The sequence below is a fragment of the Felis catus genome, chromosome B3, assembly GCF_018350175.1.
Source record: "Felis catus isolate Fca126 chromosome B3, F.catus_Fca126_mat1.0, whole genome shotgun sequence".
NCBI classification, from domain to species: Eukaryota; Metazoa; Chordata; class Mammalia; order Carnivora; family Felidae; genus Felis; species Felis catus.
Window position 1 is genome coordinate 134905574 of NC_058373.1, and position 26151 is coordinate 134931724.

General features: G+C 48.3%; 1 protein-coding gene across 6 annotated transcripts in view; it reads right to left on the reverse strand.

Annotated features, from left to right (window-relative positions):
• The window catches only part of FBLN5 (fibulin 5), an 81044-nt gene extending 62462 nt beyond the window's left edge, over window positions 1–18582 (reverse strand). Inside the window, exons 1-5 of one of the 6 annotated variants that reach the window (XM_019833519.3) lie at window positions 18445–18582; window positions 17648–17855; window positions 13819–13873; window positions 11811–11862; window positions 7687–7941 (exon numbers count right to left, since the gene is read on the reverse strand). In XM_019833519.3, the coding sequence (XP_019689078.1) occupies window positions 7687–7941; window positions 11811–11862; window positions 13819–13873; window positions 17648–17664 (379 nt within the window). In that variant the 5' untranslated portion in view covers window positions 17665–17855; window positions 18445–18582. Of the gene's footprint in view, window positions 1–7686; window positions 7942–11810; window positions 11863–13818; window positions 13874–14790; window positions 14810–17136; window positions 17440–17647; window positions 18144–18351 lie in introns of those variants that run through there. The other 5 variants (XM_019833520.3, XM_019833521.3, XM_011283455.4 and 2 more) reach the window with 5 other exon arrangements.
• Between the last annotated feature and the right edge of the window lie 7569 nt (window positions 18583–26151).

Sequence of the window (26151 nt, forward strand, 5' to 3'; positions counted from 1 at the left end):
CCAGCACTGAGGCCGGTCAGTGCGCTGGACCTCGCCGCGGACTAGGGCCAGTTCCCAAAGGCGGTGACAGCTGTAGGTGGGAGGGACTCCCTCACAAATGGAGAAGAGACACAGTCCTGCCAGATGTCATTGAGCACGTGTGCTGGTTGAAACACGACATAGAGAAGGGGGCCACATCACTGAGCAATCTGGACGAGAACAAGTTAACGGAAAATCCAGACTATCTTCCTAAGGACTGGGAAGATTTGGAAAAGCAGAACATCCTCAAATTGGAGGAACCCTGAGAGATCATCTCATCCAAGGAATTTAAGCCTTTTGTGTGTATCTCATGAACCCATTTTACAGACTGATGAAGCCCACGAACCCCTGCTCAGAAGGATGCTTTGAATTGCATGCAATGAAATTCACAGGATTGCAAAAGAGACCAATTACATTGAAAGGCTTATCAAAATATTTTTTAAATGGATGTGTAAGATAGTAATACATACGCTTCCTTATCAGTGCATTGAATAAGATTGGACAGCAGCTCTAATACCCTGTACAATTTTGAAGTAGCAATAAGTGAGAACAAAATTTCAAGATATGCCAAATATTTCAACATGCTTCAGAATAACTGCTACAGCTATGATGTGATGTATAAATACCGTGTTTCTTTTTTTTTAATGTTTTATTTTTTGAGAGGGGGGCATGAGTGGGGGAGGGGCAGAGAGAGTGGGGGACAGAGGATCCGAATCAGCTCTGTGCTCTATGCTGACAGCAGTGAGCCCGATGCAGGCTTGAACTCACAAACTGTGAGATCATCGCCTGAACCAGAGTTGGACGCTCAACTGACTGAGCCACCCCGGCACCCCTATTTAGTTCTTATCAATGTCCTTTATAAATGTCCCTTTACCACATGGTCTTTATAGCCTTTAAAAAAATTTGGGGGGTGGGGGGAAGGGTCGTTTTTAAACAGAAATTCAAACAATATGGGAATTATATTGAAAAAATTAAGTTTTAAGATTTCTTTAAATGCAGTCCTAGCTAAGAATAGACAGATGGAAGGAAGCTTTTGCAAAAAAGGCTTTGCAAAAAAAAAAAAAAAAAAAAAAAAAGTGTGGTTCTGGGACCAGCAGCGTCTCCCAAGGGCTTATGAGGAATCTGGAACCTCAGGCCCCACGGCAGACCTGCATTTCCCAGGAAAAGAGCTGTCCTGATACTTCCCAGAGTCCCTTCTCTGCTTAGGTCTCCTCGGAGGCCTCTCATGCCAAAAAGTAGCTAGAATCCAACCCTCAACCCTCTGAAAGTCATGCACTATTAAACCTAGTTCCCAGGGGAAATAACAAACGCTAACAGAATAACAGGATTAGGGATTTGAAGCAGGAGAATTCATAATGGAATGATTAGATCCGAAATCATGAAAACAATCATCGTAGTAAGTAAGTGTTACTAGCCCTCACCACACGCCAGCCTCCACGCTAGACCATTTATATGCATGTCTCACTTAATTCTCACAAATATCCTACCGAAGTTGGTACTGTCATCCCCTGTTTACAGATGGAAAAACTGAGGTTCAGAGAGGCTCTGCTGCTTGCTCACTGTCCCAGCCAACGACCGGGAAAGACCCGAAGCGAGAAGGGACAGCCTAAGTCAGGGGAACAAACTTGCTGAAGCCTGCTTCACAAGGACGGCTGAGCAAACCCAACTGTGGAGCCCCTGCCTCAATCCTGGCCCCCCTTCTTCCCGGGCCAGCCTAATGCCAGTGCCCTCAGCAGCTGAAAAACCAAGTGGCCTGTGCTTCCTGCATTTTCCTTCTGGTCTGATCCCTGAGGACTTGGTTTCACGTTACAGCCCTACATAAAAGCCTATATAAAAAAGAGGAAGAATGGGGCACCTGGGTGGCTCAGTCGGTTAAACGTCCGACTTGATTTTGACTCAGGTCACGATCTCACGGTTCGTGAGTTGGAGCCCCGTGTCGGGCTCCGTGCTGACAGTATAGGGCCTGCTTGGGATTCTCTCTCTCCCTCTTGCTCTGCCCCTCCCCTGTTCATGCTCTCCCTCTCTCTCTCAAAATAAATAAATAAACATTAAAAAAAAATAGGAAGAATAGCCTGCAGGAGCCCCTGCATTGGGAGCTAAGTGAAGTTTCTGTGTGCTCTTGTCCTTGTCTTATCTGCTGGTAATAAACGTCATGTTGGAATGACTTCTCATTGTTTTGTTTCACAGTTTAAATAACTAGGTTTATTCGCTGGCATCTGGAAGCAGAATCTGACTGAAGTCTCATAAGGGGCCGAACTGGGCAAAGTCCCGAAAAGTCTGCAAGGTGGATATGTACAAAGCTCAGTTTTAGGTCATTTTAAAGGTTTTCAGGAATTAGGCTCTTTAAAGAATTCAGACTCTATGAATCTTCCTATAGGTTATCATCTCAAGAGCCTAGAACCTTTCCTGATTAACACAAACCATGTGATACTCCGTGCAGACACGGGACAAGGTATTTTTGTATGTTCTCTGCAAGTTAGACCTTGTTATGCCCATTTTACAGATGAGGAAACTGAGACCCAAGTCTCACAGCCAGGAAGCAGCCAAACTAGGGTGGAAATCAAGGCCCATCTGATGTCCAAGTTCCAGCCCTGTCCATTCCAGAATGCACAGCCTTCCCATCTCTGCCTTCTCTTACACGTCTCGGAGACCTATCACAGGACACCTAGTATTTCAGCCACTTCTTTTGCATCTAATCTCCCTTCCTTGACAGTAAGCCCTGGAGACAGCCCCAGGGCCGTGCCCAGACACCCTGTCCCCTTGGTGCCCAGACCAGAGCCTGGCACCAATAGATGCTCTGTTTACACTGGTTACATTCAACACTGGCTGAATAAAAACTGGCTGGCCTTCAAGAGAAAGCCTCAGGCTAGCACCATCCATCTTCCAGAAGGATCCATATGTGTCCCTACCTGCCTGCTCGTGCGCTTTGATCAATGAGAAATCCCCGGGGCCAGGAGGGAGAATAAAGGCATTGCTCCTAATTTCACAAATGACCAGAAGATCTCCTGCAGTCCCTGGGGTAGCACGGCTCCAGGAAAAGGCTGCTAGCTCAGTCGCAGAACATTTCATGAGCATGGTGAAGTCACTGACGAAGTCCCTAAATTTGCCACGAAGCCAAGTTAACTGGCAAAGCCAGAACCAAGAATGTCCACCCATAGAGGTGACACGTCGAGCCCCAGTGGCGACACATAAACAAGTGACATCCACATTCAGGGACCTTGGTCAAAGGTCTGAGGCAGTGCACTATCATAGGAAGGTTGCTGAGTCAGGGTTCAAATCCTGGGTGCCCCGGCTCCACAGCCCAGCTCCCCTCTTCCTAAGGCCTCGGCACCCACGCTGTCAACCCCATCCCAGTCTGCTTCTACGAGGTCCTTTGGCCAGCTCAGAACCCTTACTAGTGTTTGATTTTACCTTTTGTCTGTGTCTGGGGTGCACCCAGGTAGGTATAACTTCCCCGCAGCAGCACAGGGGTCTCCTGGCCGACTAACCATGTCCATGTGGCTCTCCATCGCTAGAGAAGCAGGCCACCGATCTCCCAAGGGTCCAGGATCTGGAGGACACATCCCAACCAGCCATGAGTCCCACCACCCTCGTGGAGGTGGCTCCAGGGCCGAGCACCCCCAAGCCAAGATGCCAGCTTTCTGGATGACACAAAAAACTTTCTTGTCTCATGGGCTGCAATTCATGGGTCACCGTTCAGTCTACAAGTGTCCCGGGTGATCCAAATTCACAGCTAGGGGTTGGGGGACTCAAATCTGCGGCCAAAGTTTGTTCCAGAAGAAGCAGGGTCTAGTCACCTCCAAAGCAGAACCCAAAAGAGAGAAGTCAAGAAGGAAACTCAAGGGCACAGGAGACCTGTACACTGAGCCTGGCCCTGTCTGGCCTGCAGAAACAGGTCACAGTCCAATCTGGGCACAAGGGAGGAACCCACTTCTTTGAAAATGGGTCCAAAACTCAGGAAAAGGGAAGCCATGGTGAAACTGTCCACTTGTGTTTTAAGCAGATTGTCTTATAGTTTATGAGGAGCAACCAGGGCATAAAGGGGACAAAAGATCAGAGTGTTGCCTATAAAGCGGTTTGCCAAAAAAATTTAATTTGAACTGGATCAGGTCTCCAGATCTATTAACAGTTTACAGAAAAATAGAACGGATGAAGGAACATGTTACAAAAACGTGGTGAGCCAAATGTCAAATGTAAGGAATTCTACAGGACAAACCACCTCTTCAACTAAGCAGCAAGACAAACAAAAAAGATTAAGAGATATTACCCACCAAATGCAATTTGTAGACCTTACTTGGATCTGATTCAAACAAACCAACAGAAAAGAAGACATTTATGCCACGGCCCAGGAAATCTGACCACCTGGATATTTAATGATAAACAGGAATTAAAGTTGATTTTTGTAGGTTTGATAATGGCCTTGTGGCTTTTTTTTTTTTTTTAAGAATCTTTGTCTCAAGGGGTGCCTACGTGGCTCAGCCAGTTGAGCATCCAACTCTTGACTTTGGCTCAGGGCAGGATCTCACGGTCACGAGACCGAGCCCCGTGTGGGGCTCTACGCTGAGTGTGGAGCCTGCTTGGGATTCTCTCTCTCCCTCTCTTTCTGCCCTTCCCCTCCCCTCCCTCTCTCTCTCGCTCTCAAAATAAATAAATAAATAAATAGTAAAAAAGTAAAAATAAAGAATCTTTATCTCTTAGAGATACATTCTGAAGTATTTAAGGATGGAGTTATACGATGCCTGACATTTGCTTTAATTAATCCACTGGGGGAGAATAAACACCAGCAAGGCTGGTCCGTGCTGAGAATTACAGCAACTGAGTGATAAGTAGGTAAGTGTTCATTATGTTCTCTGTGCTTTTGTCTAGGTTCAGGATTTTATAAGACAAAACTTTTAATTACAGAAAAAAAAAGGCAAGAGAAAGCCCTCATGTTTAATCAGGGCTCCAACATAGACTCTCTGGGAGGCTTTAAACAACCTTAACCTTGCTGAGCCTCATCCAGAGCCTGAATGGCTTCAAATCCTGGCTCATCCCCGTTTGCCTTGACCCGATTTCCTAACCTGTCTGTGCTCTGGGCCCTTACCAGTATGACAGGAATGACAGTCCTACCAGGCAGGGTGGAGGTGAGGAGTAAACGTGTTAATGCATATGTAAATATTCACAGCGCATGCAGCACGGTGGAAGTGTTTGCTGTTACTACTGATGCTACCGGTGATCACTCTTATAAAATATATTTTCATCTCGATGGGGAAGAGAAGACTCTTTTGGAGAGGCTGTCCTCCCTCCTAGGACACCAAAGGTCCAGAAATGTTTCCCAGCTCTTCCTGATGACGCTTCCTCCCCAAGCTCAGACCTACATTCTCCTCTTCTAGGAGGTGAGAATTGTGTCCTCACTTCCTCCAATTTTACTGACAATGTCCCCTCTTGGAGTGTCTCCCCTTGGCCCGTTTTCAAGCCCACCTCTCGCATTCTTGTTCCTGGAGGGTACAGTGGGCAGAAGCAGCCTCCCTTCCCCACCCCTTCTCTCGCCCTCTCCCCTGGGACGCCACCTCTTACAATGCCCAGAAGGACCTCTGTAGATCAGGAAACGGTGGGGTGGAGGGAGGGGAAGTTAGAAAGAACTCAGAACTTATGAATGCATAAATGCTGAACTTTTTGGAAATGGATGGGCCCAGTGCCAGCCCTCGCCAGGGCTCCTTGATTCTATTCTTTTTACAAAAGGGCCATTATGAAGGCTCTGCATCTCCCGTGTGACAGGTTGGGAGCCATAAAACTGCATGACGTCACAGGGACCAGGCGATGAATAGGTTTCCCAGCCATGTCCTTATTCTCAAGGGCACTGGGATCCTGGAAAGAGGTCCGTGGGAGGGAGGGGGCCACTTCAGGGGGCCGTGCACCAGTCCCAGCTGCTCCACAGAGGGGCCTCCACGGCCCCCCGCCCCCCTGCCCCAGACGTCAGGCAGAGCACCCTATATCCCAGCCACCCGAGGCCGCCTCCCGAAATCCTGGAGCACCTTGGTGGGTTACTGTGCCCCCGTCCTCACTACAAGTCAAAGCCAGGCACTTGGCGCATCGGGCCCCACAGGACATCCTGGAGGAGGAGCACCACCCCCCAACCTCTCCTTCTGCACATTTCCTTTTGGAACCATTTCTTTTCTACCAGACAAGAGAGTTCGTGCGGCCAAGTTAGGAAAGCGTACGCTGGCAGTCAGGCCAGTGGACTCCCAGCCTCCCTGTGTCATTACTAACTTGTTGGAGTCCCTGTTCCCTTTCCTGTAAGACGAGGAGGCTGCAGTTAATTGTTGAAGTCCTTTCCAGTTACAACGGTTCTGCTCGTTTTAAGGAAGTGCATGCCACTCCCTCCACCAAACCGTGCCCGTGGCTCGACTGGGACCCGTACTCTTTGCCTTTGCCCACTCATCTATATTCAGAGTGACCATCAACCAGCTCTCCCCTCCCTCTCCCCCATCTCTCTCTCTCTCTTTCCTTCCCTCCCTCTCTCTTTCTCTGACACACACACACACACACACACACACACACACACGTCCCTTGAGACCAGTAAGAATGGAGAAGTCTGGGTCCAGGTGTATCCAATTTCCCCTTGCAGCTCTGAAGACACTCATTTGCATACTATTTCCATGCATCCAGATGGACATGGACGCTCATTTCCATGAACGTATAGAAGACGTTACAAATAACCAGCACAACTTCTCTGACAGCTCAATACTTCCGAGCCCCGAAATGGGACCAATAAAAGTCTCACTAGGTACACCAGTGGTCTCCTGAGGCTTTGGGGTATAGGAAGAAAGTACTAGAACTTCAATGCACACTTATTTTTATCACATCCTCTAAAATGTTCTGTTTTAATGTATGCTTTATACTCTTCAAACCATATTAGTATACTAGGATATGTAATACGCATATCATGGGGCTCCAGGCTCAAAAAGATCTTATATATGGGGTCCATGATCAGAAAAGGCTGGAGCCATCATCCCTCTAGACCATCCACCAAAGCCGGAAGCGGTTACAAAGCAGTTACAAAGGTTTTGGTCCAACCATCAAAGCTACCATCCAGGTAACCCTTCACCAAGACCACACTGGCCACAGACACCAAAGAGGGCATGGGTTCAACCACCTGCCAACCCCCTTGGGGCCTCCTGGCATGTGGTGTTGCCTTCCCCGCAGAGGTCTACTCTTGCTGTGAGTTCCCATAACTGAGGCTCATTTTAGCCAAAAGAACACGGGCGCCCACCCAAGGAACCCACTCTCTTTCCAGAACAGTTAGCCATGGCCTTCGAGACTTCTTTTATTTCAAGAGCATACATTCCATTCAAGGGTGAGGGGTGTTTGAAGAGAAAGTGATGGTCTTTCTAGATCTTCTCTCTGGGATTCACTGAATTAGACCAGATGCATTTACTATTGGACAGAGAAAACATAAGCTTGGTCTTTAGACAGATGATAGACGAAAATCAAGAAAAAACAAATTGGCTTTCTGGAGAACTGTCACGTGACTAGGGTTGGGAGGGTTCCCAGAGACACAGGCCGCTAAGAGTGAAGGAACTTTGTAGAAGGGAAGTCATTGTTTGATGGGTTAGGACTTCATCGTTGCCGGATTAGGACTTCACCGGAGCACAGGGCACAGGGAGCCTGAGATGCTGGGATACTCACCCACGCACTGGTTGCTTTCATCCATCTGGTATCCAAAGCGGCATATGAGAGGCCTCGAAATCGTGGGGTAGTTTGGAGCTGATAGCGGTGGGGCCGCTGCTGGGTACGGACCTGAGTAGGGGTTCGAGTAGGGGTTCGAGTAGGGCCCTCGGTACACTGGGTTTGTTCGGGGGATGCATAAATACCCGCCATTTTGGTTAACACACATCATGTCTCCTCGGCAGGCCTCAGGGATGGTCCGGCATTCATCAATGTCTGGAAGGGCCACAGAAGAGGATGAGAGTTAGTGGCTCCCTGGCCACACCGTGCATGGTGCATATTGAAGCAAAGGACCCCAAAACACTCTTTACCCCAGCACCTGCTCCCAAACAGTGAGGGCAGACGGTGGCTCATCACCGCAGGCATTCCCAAATGTTGGCTAAATTGAATCAAGTTGGCCAGTGTCACCCAGAGACCACATCACAAGCTGGACCACATCCACAAAACCCAAGCAAACACTATCAATTAACATAAATAGAAGGTGACAGTAGCAATGAATATATAACCACTAAAATAAAGAGTGTTTTATCTGTGAGTGTACCATCTAAAACCATCTCTGGTCCTCCCATGTGCCCATAGGACGCTCGGGAAACACCACGATGGACCTAATCATTGCTCCCACTTCAACTCCAAGTGACAGCTGGGCAGGGGAGAGAGTCCCTTGCATCAAGGAAGACAAGGCTTGGCTGAGAGCTAGTCACTTGTTAAGAAAGTGGAGGCTTACTTGGAAGTCAGCTCACATTGGGCCACCAGACGGGCCCGTTTCCAGCCCAGGCTGGTGTTCCGCCCGGAGCAGGAAGTAGGTTCCCTAGAAAGCCACGCTAGGCTGGCACGGGGGACGCCTGGCCTCTGGCTCTAGCACGGGCAGCCCACTGCCTGAACCCGCACGCTGGGCCCTCTCACCATCCTTGAGGTCGTTCCATGGGGGAACAGAGGCTGGGGGAAAGACGCCTGGGTCCCAACGGCTCACCCCAGCCGGCTCATCCGAGAAACGCACCCCAACTCTCACCTCAGGAAAGGGTAATGTGGAGGCTCAGCTGCCCCATTCTCTAGCTGTAGGCCTGAGACCCTCCGTAAGTCTGAAGGGACAGAAAAAAATGGCCGCTGCCCCCTCTCACCCCTTGGCCCATCCTTGTCCCCCAGCACCTGGACTCAAAGTGCAAGCCTAGATTTTCCAGGGTTCTCACCACTCGTCATTTTTTGGAACCATCTATCGCCCCTCCGGTTCTCAGCTGACGTGAGCTCAGGGAAGACAAATGATCTGGCTTCAATCAAATGTAATTAAAAAGCTAAATTCATCCCGGAGGTGGGGACAGGTGGGGCTGCCTTATTATCTTTTGACATATGCTATGCTCCACCCACAACAAACTATGCTATACTCAACGTCCTTTCCACCCCTGGTCTTTGCTTCTGCCGTTCCTTCACCTGGAATGCGGTTTCTCGGGATCCTATTCGTCCGTCAGTGCCCAATTCAAGTGTGGCCTCCGTGAAGGCTTTCTTTACTGACCCCTGACATAAGACCTCACTCCCTCCCCTACTTTTGCAGGGCCCATTGCTGTCACCTTAACTTTGCAATGGCTTTATTCCACCATGTACAGAGTTCACTCCCGCCTGGGTCTGCCTCTCCCACTAGATGATGTACTAGGAGGATAGCCCCCGAATGTCAATCCTAATCCTCAGAACCTGTGACTGTATCAGGTTACCTGGCAAAGGCGAATGAGGCAGCAGGTGGAATTAAAGCTGCTAACCAGCTGGGCTGACCTTCAGACGGAGGGATTACGTGGGTGAGCGCAGTGTAATCACCTAAGTCCTTAAAAGCGGAAGAAGAGGAGGCGAGAAGGGTTGATGATGTGGAGATGTGACGATGGGAAAAGAAGAGATCCCAGAGCCCGTGAGGGACTTAACTCACGGTGGTGACTCTGAAGATGGGCGAGGGGACCATGAGGCTGGGACTGAGGAGGCCTCTTGAAACCGGGAAAGGTCCTCTGCTGACGGCCAGCAAGGACACAGGGCCTTCAGTCCCACAACCACCAGAAGCTTAATTCTGTGGGGCTGTAAACTGGTGCGGCCACTACACAAAACAGCATGGAAGCTCCTCAGAAAATTAAAAACAGGGGCACCTGTGTGGCTCGGTCGGTTAAGCGCCCGACTTCAGCTCAGGTCATGAACGCTCACAGTTCGTGGGTTCGAGCTCCACATGGGGCTCTGTGCTGACAAGTCAGAGCTTGGAGCCGGCTTTCGATTCTGTCTCTCCCTGGCTCCCTGCCCCTCCCTCACTTGCAATCTGCCTGTCTCTCAAAACTAAATAAACATTTACAAAAATATTTTAAAAAATTAAAACATAGGGGAGCCTGGGTGGCTCGGTTGGTTGGGCATCTGACTCTTGATTTCGGCTCAGGTCATGATCTCACAGTTCATGGGGTTGAGCCCCATGTCAAAGGATTCTGCTTGGGATCTTCTCTCTCCCTCTTTCTCTCTCTCTCTCTCTCTGCCCCTCTGCCCCGCTTGTGCGTGCTCTCTCTCTCTCTCTCAAAATAAATAAATAAACATTAAAAAAAATTAGCAACAGAACTACCATATGACCCAGCGATCCCAATTCTGGGTATTTATCCAAAGGAAATGAAAACAGAATCTCAAAGAGATGTCTGCACTCCTGTGCTCACCACAGCACTATTCACAACAGCCAAGGCCTGGAAACGAGCTAAGTGTCTGTCAGCAATGAATGGACAAAGGTGGGTTTATAACCAGATACATAGCTTCACACACACACACACACACACACACACACACACACACACACACACACATTTATACACACACTCAATGGAATATTATTCAGCCATGAGAAAGAAGGAGATCATGCCATTTCCGGCAACATGGATGGCCCTGGAGAGCGCTATGCTAAGTGAGATTAAGTCAGACAGAGAAAGACAAACACTGCGTGATCTCACTTACGTGTGGAATCAAACAGAGCTCAACCCATAAAAGTAGTGAGTAGAATGGGGGCTGACGAGGGCTGGGGGCTGGAGAAGGCCGGGAAAGGGACAAACAAAGAAGATGGGTAAGTGCCCCCGTACAGTCACGTGCAGCACTGGGAGGACAGCGGGCAATACTGAACTGCATGCCTGAAAACTGCTGAGGGAGCAGATCTTATTCTCATCATAAGAAAAGAAACGTCATTACGTGCTGTGACGGAGGCGTTAGCAAATGCTGTGGTGGTAATCATATTGTGATACAGAAGCATATCAAATCAAGTTGTGCACCTTAAACTCATACAACGTTAGGTGTCAACCATATCTCAATTTAAAAAAAAAAAAGGGAACTGGGGCGCCTGGGTGGCTCAGTCACTTAAGCATCCGACTTCGGCTCAGGTCATGATCTCACGGTCCGTGAGTTCGAGCCCCACGTCGGGCTCTGTGCTGACAGCTCAGAGCCCGGAGCTGCTTCGGATTCTGTGTCTCCCTCTCTCTCTGCCCCTCCCCCACTCATGCTCTCTCTCTCTCTCTCTCTCTCTCTCTCTCTCTCTCTCTCTCTCTCTCTGTCAGAGATAAATAAACATTAAAAAAATCAAAAAGAAGAAAGAAACTGATTTCTGCCAACAACACACATGAGCAAAGGCAAGGATTCTCCCCTAGAGCTTCCAGAAAGGGGAAAAGCTTTCCTGGCCCCTCGAAGTTGGCAGGATCTACTAAGTGCTACCCCTGTAGCACTTCTGACCTACAAATAATATAGATAACGATCTACAGATGAGCTGTAAGATCGCTTTCTGTCGTTCAAGCCACTCTATTTGTAGCAATCTGTTACGGCAGCCACAGCGGACGAATACAGACGGAGAGCCCCTCGGGGACGTGGCCCAGTTCTCGCTCATCTTCGCCCCCCACAGGCCTCAGCCCCGGGCTGGGCACACAGAAAAGGATGGATAGAAGGGCATTATTGACTTCAAGCATTCTGTGGCCCTGTTTTCTTCCATAATCCAGGCCAATACAGATTTGATAACATCGAGCAACAGCTGGGTAGGAAACAACCCGGCAATCAGTCTGTCCCTGAACGCCCCACCCGGCACAGGATCCTCAGTGGCCTCATACCTAAACACTGTCCTGACGAGCGGTCCAGATCGAAACCATTAGTGCATTGTTGCTGCAGGAAAGGAGAGAGGAGAAAGAGGTAAGGCCAATTTCTTGGCTGTTTTTTTTTTTTTAACTATAAAAGTATTACAAGGACATCACAGAAAGTTCAGGAAATGAAGTAAAGAAAAAAAAGCATCCATAATACCAACACCTGTATTATAATACCTATTTGCCCGCTCTTCTTGGAGTATTTTCTTATAATCATTTTACACTTAGCATTCCCCTTTAACCGCCACCCCCCCCCCCAACACACACACGCCACTGCCTCAAAACTCCCAATTTTAGCAGATCTGGGACCATTTCCTGCCCCAGTTATGAAGAGCAGTGATAATCACACCTAATCTGCCTGATGATGAGCCACATTCCGTGTTTGCATCTTTCTGGGAATGGATAGGACTGCTTTTAAGGGCAATCACTCTCTTCCTCTGGGTGCCATCCGACCTCCTCTCCTCCAGGCCCGCTGTGGGTGCCCTGCCCCCTGTGAGATGCCCTAACCTAATCCTCTAACCTAAACACTACACAGTGAGGCAGTCAGTTTTCTACGAAAACTAGAATTGGGGAAATCTCTCCACTTCAATCTCAGCAAGACAATTACACAAAGATGCTTCTAGAAATAGATCTCAACAGTCCCCACAGGGTGCGGTTTTCACGGGCAACTTGAGTTACAACTTTCTGAACTTCGGAAAGTGTCACGGGGGCCGACAGTAGGCCTCTGGGGAAGACCCTGGAGACAGACATTTTATAGGAGTACAGGGAAAAGGAATGTTTCCGGCTACAGGAACCCCGTCCCTGGCCGTCCCTGAACTTTCAGGGGTTTGGCTTCTCTGAGCTCTGGGCTGGTTTGTGGGGATGATGGATTTGGCTGGCATTCATGGGAGTGGGCTCAGGAGTGTTAGGTCCCTGGGGCAAAAGAAAAGGAGCAAATGAGCCAGGAGGCTGTGCCGTCCAGCTTGGGAAACCAGGGGACCCAAGTCCAGCCCTGGATCACCAACTAAGCACCAGTGGGGGGTTCGATTCCGCCAGCCCGCCTGGCTTCAACTTCCTACTCCAGCCGCTACTCACCATACAACTTTCGATGCCTCCACATCCTCACCTTTAAATTGGGGGCAACAGTACTCACTTCGGGGTGGTTGTAACGACCGGAGGTGTTGATGTATGCCAGGTGCCCAAAGCCCAGTAAACACAGTACTGGGACCATCACCCTCCCCGGGCCTGAATGTCACCACCTGTCACCATGAGGCTGGGTCAGAGGACTCCAAGGTCCTCCCAAGATCTAAGTCTCTGTGACTCTTCCTTAGATCCCTTCCATCCCCAATAGCCTGAATCCATTTCGAAATTCTTAACAGGAAGGGAAAGAACATTCCCCCACCTGCCTGTGGGCCCTCAGCCCTGCTCAGTGAGGCCTTGAGCCAGAGACAAAGAGGCTGCTCTGGGTTTTCAGGAAGGATGTGCCCACATTCTCAAAGGCTGACACAAATGTGGCTTAATAAAGTCTGGGCGCCACAGGCCTCCGGGGCCTGACTCCGCCACCCTCCACACTCCCGCCAGGGGGCTCCGCCCAGAGGTGGGTCCTCTGCCCACCTACTCCAGCCAGAAATGGGTCTGTGGAGACACAGAGACTCACGTGGGCACCACCGCCCTCAAGGACTACAGCACCTTTGACTTTTTAACATTTACCATAAATCGAGACCCAAGGGACACAAATAAGGCAGCAGATCCGATCAGAAGTCCTGGATTGGGAATCAGGACACTGAGGTCCCAGCCCTGCCATCTATAAAGTACGACCTGGGGCAAGCGTCAACTTCTCTGAGCCCGGCTTTGAACTCTGTACGACCCAGAGCTCGGCTTGGGTGAACTGCAAAGCCCCTCCCAGCCCCACAATCCTAGGATTCTGAAATGCGTGGCTGGACACCCTCACCCTGATTTTTAGCACGCTTCTAGATAATACACAAAATAAAAATCATACCTGTGCATTCCCGGGACTCGGAAGACAGAGAGCCAGAATGGTAACGGTGAGTAGCCTGCAGAGCAAAAAGCCGGTATGTCAATGCCCAAGAAACTTCCAGAATCAAGGTCTGGGGATAAACATGGGTCTCATGTTGCCCGTGCATTTGCAATGGTGACTCCACCGGGTGCTTATATATGGTGCTCCAGAGGTCAAAGTGGACTCCAGATGCCCCCAAGCGCCCCAGACAGAACCATCCTTCTACTGGCTTCATATGTTGGGATAATGTGTTAGATAACTTTTTTTTTTTTTTTTTTAGTAAAAGGTTTCGCTGCTTCAAAGACAAAACTCTAAAACCCACCGCTGTGGCACACACTAAGTCCTGACCAGCAGCCTGGTCTTCACTTCTGACACAAGGAGATCTGCCTGAGTTTTGAACGTCTTTATTCCGAAATGGTTACAGAGAGAACAAGCCTCAAAAGATGCAAGGAAACTGCAATGTGGAGCACCTGAGTTTCTATGGAAGAGAAGGGTCTCGCGAAAGTCGCCTCATCCCAGGGCATGTGTCCCACGGGCCCCGATGGCGAAGAGGGGCTGGGGCACCTGGGCAGCTGGGAGAAGAATGAACACAGAGGCAACACTTGGGAGGAGGAGTCTGGAAGCCCCGGGTCAGGCTGGCTCTCCATTCACAAGCCAGCAAACCTCTCTGAGCTTGCGAGTTCTACCCTTCATCACCCACAAGCTTCTATCCGATAAAATCGTGGTCACCAAAATGCTTTCAAAACACAAAATAGTGGGGCACCCGGGGGGCTCAGTCAGTGAAGCGTCCGACTTCGGCTCAGGTCATGATCTCACGGTTTGTGAGTTCGAGCCCCGCATCGGGCTCTCTGCTGTCAGTGCAGAGCCTGCTTGGGATTCTCTGTCTCCCTCTCTCTCTGCCCCTCCCCCCCCAAAGCCAACAAACATTTAAAAAATATACAAAATAGATACCACCTCACATCCATCAGGACAGCTGTAATCGAAAGAGCAGAAAACATGTGTTAGCAAGGACGTGAAGAAATTGGGGCCCTTGGGCACTGTTGGTGGGGAGATGATGCAATCTGTAGCCGCGGGAGCAGCGCCCCAGAATATTAGAAATGGATTCACCATATGATCCAGCAATTCCACTCCTGGGGAAACACCCAAAAGAAGTGAAAGTAGGGACCTGAAGAGTTCTATGTACACTCATGTTCATAGCAGGTAATTCACGACAGCCGAAAGGAGAAAACAACCCACGAGTCCGTTGACAGATGAATGAGTAAACAACATGCGCATCGGGATATTATCTGGATTATCTGGATAAATATCCAGAAGGAAAGTCTCACACCTGCTGCCACATGGATAAACCTTAAGGACGGTATACTAAGTGAAATGGCCAGTCACAAAAGGATAAATTCAGTATGATTCCATTTTGACGTAGAACAGTCAAAATCCTAGAGACAGGGGCTCCTGGGTGGCTCAGTCGGCTAAGCATCTGACTTCAGTTCAGGTCACGATCTCACAGTTTGTGAGTTCTAGCCCCCCATCGGGCTCTGTGCTGTCAGCTTGGAGCCTGGAGCCTGCTTCAGATTCTGTATGTCTCTCTCTCTCTCTCCCTCTCTTAAAAATAATAAATAAACATTAAAAAAAACTTAAAAATCATATAAACAAGGAGCAGAATGGCGGGTGCCAGGGGCTGAGGAGAAGAAGGAACGGGGAGGTAGCGTTTCTTGAGGACAGAGTTTCAGTGTTGCAAGATCAAAAGGGTTCTAGAGATTGACTGCACAACGTGAAATGTACTTAACGCTACTGAATGTATGCTTAAAAATGGTTACAATGGCTTTTAAAAAAATCAGTGTATGTGAAGAGCTTTATTTACTGCTATTAGTGCTATTAGCGTTTAGTTCAATAGTGATTTCTCTGGGCAACCACCACTTGCCAACACAGACCCTAGACGGAAGAGCTCCCAAAACTATGACTCAGTCGCTACCGTGGGGAGCTGGTTGTAGAACCACTCGATAACGTCTCTACGCTTTGTATAGAGGGACACTGGGAGAAACACCCAGAGAGCACCATAACAGCCAGGCTCGAAGCAGAGACAGGAAGGTCAGAGAAGGCTTCCTGGAGGAGGTGATCTTGAAGACCTGCTCCTATCCATATACACCTCCTGTTTAAAATCGCTCCCTTCATGAAAAGAATGTTCGCTACATTACAAAGCTCACTCAATCCATGACACAAGGCCCATCTCAATCAGCAACACTGGGTACTTGGAGGGCCCCAGGATTGAGGTGACATCCAGAGGGAACAGAACCCTGATGTGGTGCTAGAAGACGCAGGCCCGCTTCCTTCCTCTGGTCCCTGATCCAAAGAATAAAGACCCTGAGAGTCCACACGCTTTCATTTCGTGTAAGTGCCTGTGTGAGCCAGGTTCTAGAACGCCGGAGACAGCTCTGACCTTATAAAGTGCAGAGCCAAATCCGAGGGTTTTTTGATATTTGCGACGGCCAGATTTATATCTGGAAGGAATGAAAGAACAATAACAAATTTATTTTCCAAGCTGTATATTATGAATTTCAATGTTTTCCTGTTTCTTCACATGAAGTTTCCTTTCGCTTGGTTATAAAACCCTGTCTCGTTTATGTTGGAGACAGAACAGGCTGACTGAATGCAGTGGGCTCCAAGAGCGAGTGGAAAAGCCATGCTAACCCCATTTCTCCCCCTACTCCCGCCTGCCTGTTCCCTTTGGCCAGAGGGCAGCTCCGGGACAGGGCTCCTCTGAGAGGTCCAGCCTGCAGCCCAGCCTCCTGGGAGAGCCACCGCCAGGTCCTGAGGGCCAAGTCAGTTCCAGGCTGATCGAGAGGGTTTTCCGAAAATGAAAGAACCCACGCCCTTCTGCTCCCACGGTCTCTCAAATAGTTACACCTTGTCACGAAGAACTCCAGAACACTCGAAAAACTATAGGAGTTCTAGGGGAGCCTCTGAGGTTCCCAACTGGTCCCCGGAACTTTCAACATCAGGTGGGTCCACCCATTTTGTGCACCAGCCTAAACTGCAAGGAAAGCCAGAGAGACCAACGGTATCTCAGGGCTGTCTGTCACAGAAGTGCTGGTGGCCAGGACAGGCATCTTACACACACACACACACACACACACACACACACACACACACACACACACACAGTTCATGTGTCTAAAGCAAGCCACATTTTCAAGAGTTCCATAGATAAAAGACTGTGCAGATATAATCTAAAGTTCTTCAAGGTTGAAGGCTTACTTGACTGGAATTGCAATTTCCTTAAAGAACAGCAAAACATTTGCTTACATGTATTTCTGTCTGTAGTCCCCGCTTCTCATTGGCTTGAAACTTCTGGGTCGCATGCCCTTTGTGAATCCCACACAGACATAGAGCAAACCCAAGGTGGGGATGTCCAGCTAGCCCGGCCGCTTGTCCAACAGCCAATGCGACAAAGTAATTGCTAGTAATTGCTAGCGAACTAGCAACTGGCCCCCCAACTTCAGAAACAGATATATATCCTCAAACGGCTGCCCGTTGGGAAAAGAAAGGAGAGTCGGGCTCCGAGGTCCGGGACGCGGACTTCTGAAACCGTGTTATAAAATACCCACTCCCGAAAGAAGGCTTCAAGATGTTAATTACAAAGGCGCAGCTTTTTATAATTAACAGTATCATTGCATCACTAGCTAATGCCTTTTCCAACATCCTGACACAGCCTGAATCCCAGCCATAGCCATTTTCCACCCCTCGGGTTTTTCAGTAAGCTTTCCAGACCCTGGAGGAAAAAGTCCTGAGCGGGGAGGGGGCGGGGGGGACCTACCTTTTTAATCCTGGCATGTCCAAGACGCGGGAGCGGGAGCGGCAAAGGGGAAACGAGAAAGCTGGCAGCGCGGGACCTCGGAGCCGGCCCTGAACTTCAGCTCCCTCTGGGCCCGAGCGAGCGAGCGTGGGGCTGGCCGGTGTGTTTATTCCAGGGGGACGAGCCAGTCGTGGGGAGGACGAGGGGAGAGCCTGGGTGCTCCGAGCCACTGGAGAGCCCACAGAGAAAGCACCTGGTTTTGCTTAGCCCTTTTCAGTAATTCAGCATTAAACCAATTGGAGGAGGAATTTTAAAAATGAACACTTCATTTTCTAAGTATGTTAAACAATGCAAATGGGGCCTCAGTCTGGACACAGCTGGTTCAGATTACAGCGCTCACCAACTGGCTAGACTCCTCACAACAATCTTGGGGCGTCTGCCAGGACCCAGCGCTGGGAGGAGAGCCCTGTCCCGCGCCCCGCCGGAGCAGCCGCACTCGGGCTCCCCGCATCTCTACCGGAGGCGATTGGCGGGCAAGTGCAGGGGGGCGGGGGGGGGGCGGCTGGGAGGGCCTGTTGACCCTTTACTTCCCACCCCGCGAGGACGTCCCTGCCCGGCTGGGGCCGGTCAGGCCGAGGCGGTGGCGGGTGGCGGGTGGGGGTGGGGGGCTGGGGGCGGTGGCCTGGGGACGCCCCTCCTCCGGGAGACGGATGCCTTGAACTCACGACAAGCACGGCGACGGGGACCAGAATCTTATCAAGTATTGGGAAGCCAGACCCAGGGAAGCGGAGGCCTGGGAGCAGCGACAGGAGACTCACGGTTTTCCAGAAGAAGGGGTGGAGAGCACGGCGGGGTGGGGAAGAAGAGGAGGATGGGATCTGGCCGATGCTAATGGGAGACAAGGAGCTTGTGCAACGCAAACCTTCGCGAGGACGCTCGCCCCGCCCCGCCCTCACCCCCTGATTCTGGAGGGGCATGTTCTGACTTCAGTGAAAATATCCAGAGACCGTGCACCTTACACGTCCTCAATGTGACATCTCAATCCAGCTGGGAATTTTTTTAATTAAAAAAAAAAAAATCCTCGACTCGAAAATGATTTTAACGAGTGAAATAGAGATTTGAGAAGACAAAAAAGGACAGGGAAAGCAGCATGATGGATAAGAACAAGAGGCACGATGTTAAGTGTTTTACATTCGTTGTATCAGTGGTTGCAAACTAGTCCTTCCTTTCTTTCTGTTTTTAAGCATTGGAATCTTTCTGTGGAATGAAGTCTTCTGAAAGACACTAGTCTATGAAAGAGGATGGTTGCATCGGCAGTAGTCCAGATTGCTCCTCTCCTCCCTGCGTCTCCCCATGGGCCCCTCAACAAAGCCCTACTTACAGCTGGGAAGGCACTGATGAAGTCCTTTCTCCTCACCTTAACTCCATGCAGTAGGGATTAGTATCTCCGTCGCAGTAGAGTGAGATGAAGAGAGGTTCCTTAACTCCCCCATGGTCACACGGCTATTCACTGAGACAGCTGAGACTCCAAAGCCTACATAGTTAGCCTTCCCAGAGGCCAATCTTTTTAGTAAATAAATGGAATCCTACTCTAAACATGCATTCAGGGAAGCCTGGCTGGCTCAGTCAGAAGAGCATGCTACCCTCGACTTGGGGGTCATGAGTGTGGGCCCCAGGTTGGGTCTAGAGATTGCTTAAATAAAAATAAAAATGTTAAATTTTTAAAATGTTTTTGTTTTTTTAGAGAGAGAAAGAGAGAGAGACAGAGCGTGAGTGGGGGAGGAGCGGAGAGAGGGGGAGACACAGAATGTGAAGCAGGCTCCAGGCTCTGAGCTGTCAGCACAGATCCGACGCAGGGCTCGAACCCAGGAACTGCAAGATCATGACCTGAGCTGAAGTTGGACGTGTAACTGATTGAGCCACCCAGGTGTGCCAAAAACTTCAAAAAGTAATAAAAGTGAGAGTGCATTCAACAACAAATAGCAGAATACTAATAGTTCTTGAAGCTGTGTCCATTACTCTCTCCTATTTACTTTGTGTATGTTGAAAATTTCCCATAACAAAACATTGCTTACTTCTTTTTTTAAGTTTATTTATTTATTTTGAGAGAGAGAGAGAGAGAAGTGGGGAGGGGCACAGAGAGAGGCAGAGAGAGAGAATCCCAAGCAGGTTCCCCACTGTTAGCACAGAGCCCGATGCGGAGCTAGAACTCATGAACCGTGAGATCACGACCTGAGCTGAAACCAAGAGTCACATGCTTAACCAACTGAGCCACCAGGAACCCCAATAAAACATTTTTTAAAAATACATTTTATTGGGCCACCTGGCTGGCTCGGACGAGACTCTGGATCTTGGGGTCGTGGGTTTGAGCCCCACGTTGGGTGTAGAGATTTCCAAGGTTGTTCACTGATCCCGCTTGTGAAAGTTTATAAAGAGTCTTAACATCCTTCAGTTGGGTACCAACAGGGTTAAATAAAGTAAGGGACTTCCCAAACTGGACAATTAGGCAACGGACAATAAAAGCTAGGTAAATAAGCATACATACTGGATGACTCCTTTTATATAGAATTCTGAGGGAGGTAGTGATTGCGAAGGGCATTTCTGCTGATAACATTCAAATTATCAATCTGGGTAACTGGTTACACAGTATACGCTTAGGACTTGGAGGGTCTTATGTATGTTACCCATTTTTTTAAAGGACTAAACCAGCTCCTTGCATGCTAACATTGAAGGGTTTCCAGTAGAGTCAAACTGGCAGAATGTTAGCGATTTCACATAGCTTCATCTGATGTAGCAATACGTATAAAAGCAAGTTGTAGAACTGTATAGAGCGTGCCACCACTTGAGAAAAAAAATATATCCACAAGTTCTTGCTTGTATATATAGAGAAAAGACATTTCCTGAATGATAACGTGAGAAACTGTTAGCATTTTTGTCTTCTAGGAAGGATGTTTGGTAGGCAGCTAGGGAAAAGAATTAAAAGGAAAATTCACTCTCCCCTGCTCACCTTTGGGTAAAATTTGAATTTTGGACCACAAGCATGTATTACGTATCCAAAATATGAAGTTACTTTAATATACACATATATTCTATTTATGTAGAGCTATTTGGGGGGTAGGAGAGTTTTAAATGACTTAGTTCTTATGCCTCACTTATTCTATCAACCTTCTTTTTTTTTTAAGTTTATTTATTTATTTTGACAGAGATGGAGAGAGAGAGAGAGGCAGAGAGAGAGAATCCCAAGCAGGCTCCGCACTGTCAGTGAGGAGACTGATGTGGGACTCAAACTCACGAACTATGAGATCATGACCTGAGCCAAAACCAAGAGTCAGACGCTTAACCGACTGAGCCACCCGGGTGCCCATACTATCAACCTTCTGGAAGGAAAAGGAGGGAGAGAAAATCAATATGCCTGTTGTCTACATGAGCAAATTGAGGATCTTGAAAACAAAACTTTCCAGGCATCCGTCTTGGACCAGAGATTGTTTCCATTTAAAACTCTAAGTTTGGAAGAGGGAAGAGAGTTAGGGTTGCAATGAAAGGCTTGGGTCTTTGTCTTGGTTTTGCCACCTACCTGTTGGGTGACCTTGAGTGAATCACTTCACCTCTCTGCATCTTGGTTTCCTTATCTGCAAAATGGAGATAACAGTTACCTCTCAGGGTTGATGTGAGAATAAAATAAAAGTGAGTTATCCTCATGAGTGTCACTGTGCCCAATTCCTTACCCTATACAATCCCCCCCCCCAAAATATCTTTAGTAACCAGCAAATTATCAGCATCCACGGACAAAGAGAATCATAACCTCATAAAACAGCCCAGGTATCTGTTGAACAGCTCAGACTGTTAGAAAGTTCTGTCTTGAGTTGAAGTCAAATCTGCTTCCCTATATGCAACTGCCTCCATGGGTCCTAATTCTCCCCTCCACATGGGCTATTCACCTTCTACCACCTTCTTTTCATGCAAACAGCTCCACCTCTTGCCAGTGCTGGTGTCCCCTTCCTGGGGGCTGAGCACCCCCCAGTTCTTTCAGCAGCTCCTCACAGGTCACATGACCCTGCTGCTGCCTACTCCAACTTCTCCTCCAGTGGCTGCATCAGCCTTCTGGCTCGTACTGAACTGACATCAACAGAAACAATCCGTGATACACAGGCTGCTTACCACCTTCGCTTTCATCCTGTCCTTGGACTGCCAGTCCTCCTTAACAGAGAACAAGGTTTGTCATGGGCCCCTCTTAAATTTTCATCCACTGTTCAAGATCTTTTTCTTTAAAAATTTTTTTTTAACGTTTATTCATTATTGAGAGGCAGAGAGACACAGAGCGTGAGCAGGGGAGGGGCAGAGAGAGAGGGAGACGCCGAATCCGAAGCAGGCTCCAGGCTCTGGGCTGTCAGCACAGAGCCCGACGCGGGGCTCGAACTTCACAAACTGCGAGATCGTGACCTGAGCCGAAGTCGGTCGCTTAACCGACTGAGCCACCCAGGCGGCCCTCAAGATCTGTTTCAACATGAATTTTACTATGTAAATTATTAAGTATCACCCCAGCTTTGACAACTATGTTATCTGCTGACTGTGACTTACTTGACTTTATCAGAGTTATGAATAAATAATTGACCAAGACAGGTGCTGGAGTGATGTGCTCTGTCCAGGTTGGCACCGACCCACTTCTCTTTCTTCAGCATTTTGGGGCCACTCCACTGGTGGAAGGCCACCAGCTTACCTGTCCCTGGGACCCTTGTTGGCTCCTAGAGATCACCACTTCCCTAAGTGGTTTTCCTTTTCTTCGTTGCTACATAGAAATCCCAACATCTGCCCCTCCCGCCATCATCAGAATCATGTACAATCACAACGATGAAACAACCTCACAAAATGTACATTGCAGTGAACATATGAGAGTTTATCACCTACTGAGGGGACCTTCCTGGCTCCAATGAGGGTCAATATCTTCACTGTGTCGTAAATTGGAAGACAGATGGGCTATTTTTCTTAAAAAAAAAAAAAAAAAAAAGACGATATTAAAATTAGGGGGGAAATTCACAAAATTATACATTTAACGATATATTTTGACTATTAATATTAAATTGTTTAACGTTTTACTGCCCCAAATAATCACATCACAATGCCTTTCTGGAAGCAAAAGCAAAACAGGGAAGAGGATGTTATTGAATGTCTAGACTCCACACAAACCCTCTCCTTTGACCCCCTTAATAACCCTGTAAAATAGGAAACCCTGCATTATGCAGATGAAGAAAAGACCCAGGGAGATTAGGGCCCTGTAGACAATGAGCAGTCCAAATTCCAGCCCACACCAAGCCTATTTGGCTCCAGGGCCCTCATTCTTTCCAGTTACTGAGATTTGCTTTCTCTGACTTGCTCCTTACATGGCTGCTTCCCTCCTGGCTGCCCACAAATGCTTAGAACTCCATGGTCCCTCCCATCATTACCCTTTCTTCTTTTCTTAGCATTCGTAAAGGCTCTCACTTCTTACATTATCCAAACTTGGCCCCAAACAATCAGAAAACTAGAATAACCACCAGTGCCCAAGGAAGGCACAGGTCTTCCCAAATGGTGGAGGGGGAATTTCTATTGTCCTGATGCCCCTGAGTCCTGATCTCCTCCTCCTCTCTTTCTCAGCCTCCTCTGTGTGTCAGCCGCCCCCTCACCACCTAGTCCCACCTTAGCCCTCCGACTTCCCGCCATGCCCCACCATTCACTCAAAATGGTACTTCCTGAGTTTTCCAGTGATCTCATGGCAAATGCAATGACCTTTTCTCCATTCCTGATGGTTCCTTTGACCCTCTGAAGGATTTGAGCATAATGACCTATCTTCTCCTCTCCTGTCTTGAAGACTTTAAGTTATCCTGGCTTGCCCACTATGAGTCTGCATTTTCTCCAGCCCCCTCTCTTTCTCCTCCTCCCTAACCAAAGAGTCCCCCGAAGTAAGATCCTGCTGCTCAACTCTTTCCCACTTCCGTCCTGGGAATAGTCACTGGTCTCAGACATAGGTCCCATAAACTGTCAGCATTATGCAGATGACTCTTGAATAAAGCCCTCTCACAATCCCTAGCATCTCTCTTGCTCTGCAGACCCAAATGTTCAACTCCTTATGGGCTCTTTCTCCAAATCCATTTCCTCTCCTGACTTATCAGGCACCACATCAAGGTAATTAGTTCACTCTCTGTGAACTAATAAATACATGAGTCAAAAGGACTCCATCCTAGTGGTTGTTTTTGGTTTGGGGTTGTTGGTGGTGGGGATTTGTGTTGATTTTTTTTTTTTTAGATAGAAATACCTCGGGGGGCACCTGGGTGGCTCAGTTGGTTGAGCGTCCAACTTTGGCTCAGGTCATGATCTCACGGATCGTGGGTTTGAGCCCCACATCAGGCTCTGAGCTGTCAGCACAGAGCCTGGAGCCTGCTTCGGATTCTGTGTCTCCCTCTCTCTCTGCCCTTCCCCCACTCATACTCCGTGTGTGTGTCTTTCTAAAATAATAATGGTAATAATAATAATAATAATAATAATAACTTTAAAATATCCCTTTAAAGCACCAGAGAGATTCAGGCTCCAACTACCTTGTGCTTGGCAATCTCTAGAGTGTTGACCTCCCTCTACTGGGTCCAAAATGGCGCACCACCATCACACTCACATTTCAGGAAGCAGGATAGAAGTTGAGAGAAGCACCTAGCCACAAGGGACACTGGCTGATGTAGCCTGTGTCCTGAGAGATCACCAACCAATTCACCTAAAAAATCTGGAGTTCTCTCACTGTGAAAGCAGAGAACAGACATCAGAAGGCAAGCAGCAGCCTCTGCCAGAAACCCTAAGGGGCATCACTTGCTCTCTCTACTTTCTTTGCCTATTTCTATTTCTAAAGTAAAGGTAGTTCTCCAAGTCATCTATGTTACAAATACTTCCCTCAGTTTGTCTTTTGCCTTTTAATCTAATGAAGTTGTCTTAATGTTTATTTTGTGTGAGAGAGCAAGCAAGGGTGGGGCAGAGAGAGAGGGAGACAGAATGGAGCAGGCTCCCTGCCGTCAGTGCAGAACCCGATGCAGAGCTTGAACCTGCAAACCGTGAGATCATGACCTGAGCCAAAATCAAGGGTTGGACGCTTAACCAACAGAGCCACCCAGGTGCCCCTAATCTAATGACATTTTTTAAACCCATACATTTTACATATTTATGTAAATAAATATGGATGTCTCAATGCCATCCTTCATGGTTTCTGCCCTGTGTCATGTTCATGTTAAGCATATAGTGAGCTTTTAAAATATTGGTTCTGCGGGCGCCTGGGTGGCTCAGTCAGGCATCTGACTTCGGCTCAGGTCATGATCTCGCGGTTTGTGAGTTCGAGCCCCGCGTCGGGCTCTGTGCTGACAGCTCAGAGCCTGGAGCCTGCTTCGGATTCTGTGTCTTCCTCTCTCTGCCCCTGCCCCACTCATGCTCCGTGTCTCTCTCGCTCAAAAATAAGTAAAACATTTAAAAAATAAGTAAATAAAAATAAAATATTGGTTCTGTTTCTCTGGAGAACCCTGACCAATACAGGACCCTAAGTAAAATTTTTAACTTTGCTGAGACCTTTAGGTTTCAGCTGTAAAAAATGGGGCAAAAATCACAACATAGTAGCTGTGATGAAGATACGTTCAAAAGTACCCAGCAGGTGCCAACGCACAGTAGGCCCTCAATAGAAGTTTTGGAACTCCCCCCCCGCCCCGCCCCATTTCTCTATAGTGGAAGTAAGTTTGCATTGGCCAAGGGAGGGCAGGAGGAAGAGTCCCCACCAGTCTTAAGAATGTTAAAAAGGGGCGCCTGGGTGGCGCAGTCGGTTAAGCGTCCGACTTCAGCCAGGTCACGATCTCGCGGTCAGTGAGTTCGAGCCCCGCATCAGGCTCTGGGCTGATGGCTCGGAGCCTGGAGCCTGTTTTCTCCCTCTCTCTCTCTGCCCCTCCCCCATTCATGCTCTGTCTCTCTCTGTCCCAAAAATAAATAAAAAACGTTGAAAAAAAAAAAAGAATGTTAAAAAGGATGTTGCCTGGAGGGGGTGACCGAGTCCTGAAACTTATAAATCATTTACTGTAACCCCCTAATTTTACAAATGGAAAAACAAAAGCCAAGAGAGACTAATTTAATGAAGATCGTAGAATTAGAGGCAGAACAGAAATTGGAACCCAGATTTTCAGGGTTTCTTCTCCTATCACATGGGGTCTCTAATTGTACTTTAAGGTAATGAACTTGTTGAAGGATGTCAGAATTTTCTGTACATGCTTGGGATTCTCAGGAAAGTCAGCAAATTGTGAAAACACCTGGGCTTTTCTCGTGGATTATTTTAACTGGCTATGGTTTAAACATGTAACCATGTGAAAAATATGGGATATCTACCATAAAAAAGACTTTAGGCAGGCACACCCTTTGCCACGGAGTCCCAGAGTCATGCTCACAAAAAATGGCTAATGGCAATCTGCTATTTGCCATCTCTATTTCGTTTTTGTCTATTTGTTTCCTGACACTTAAAGTGACTTGAGTTTAGG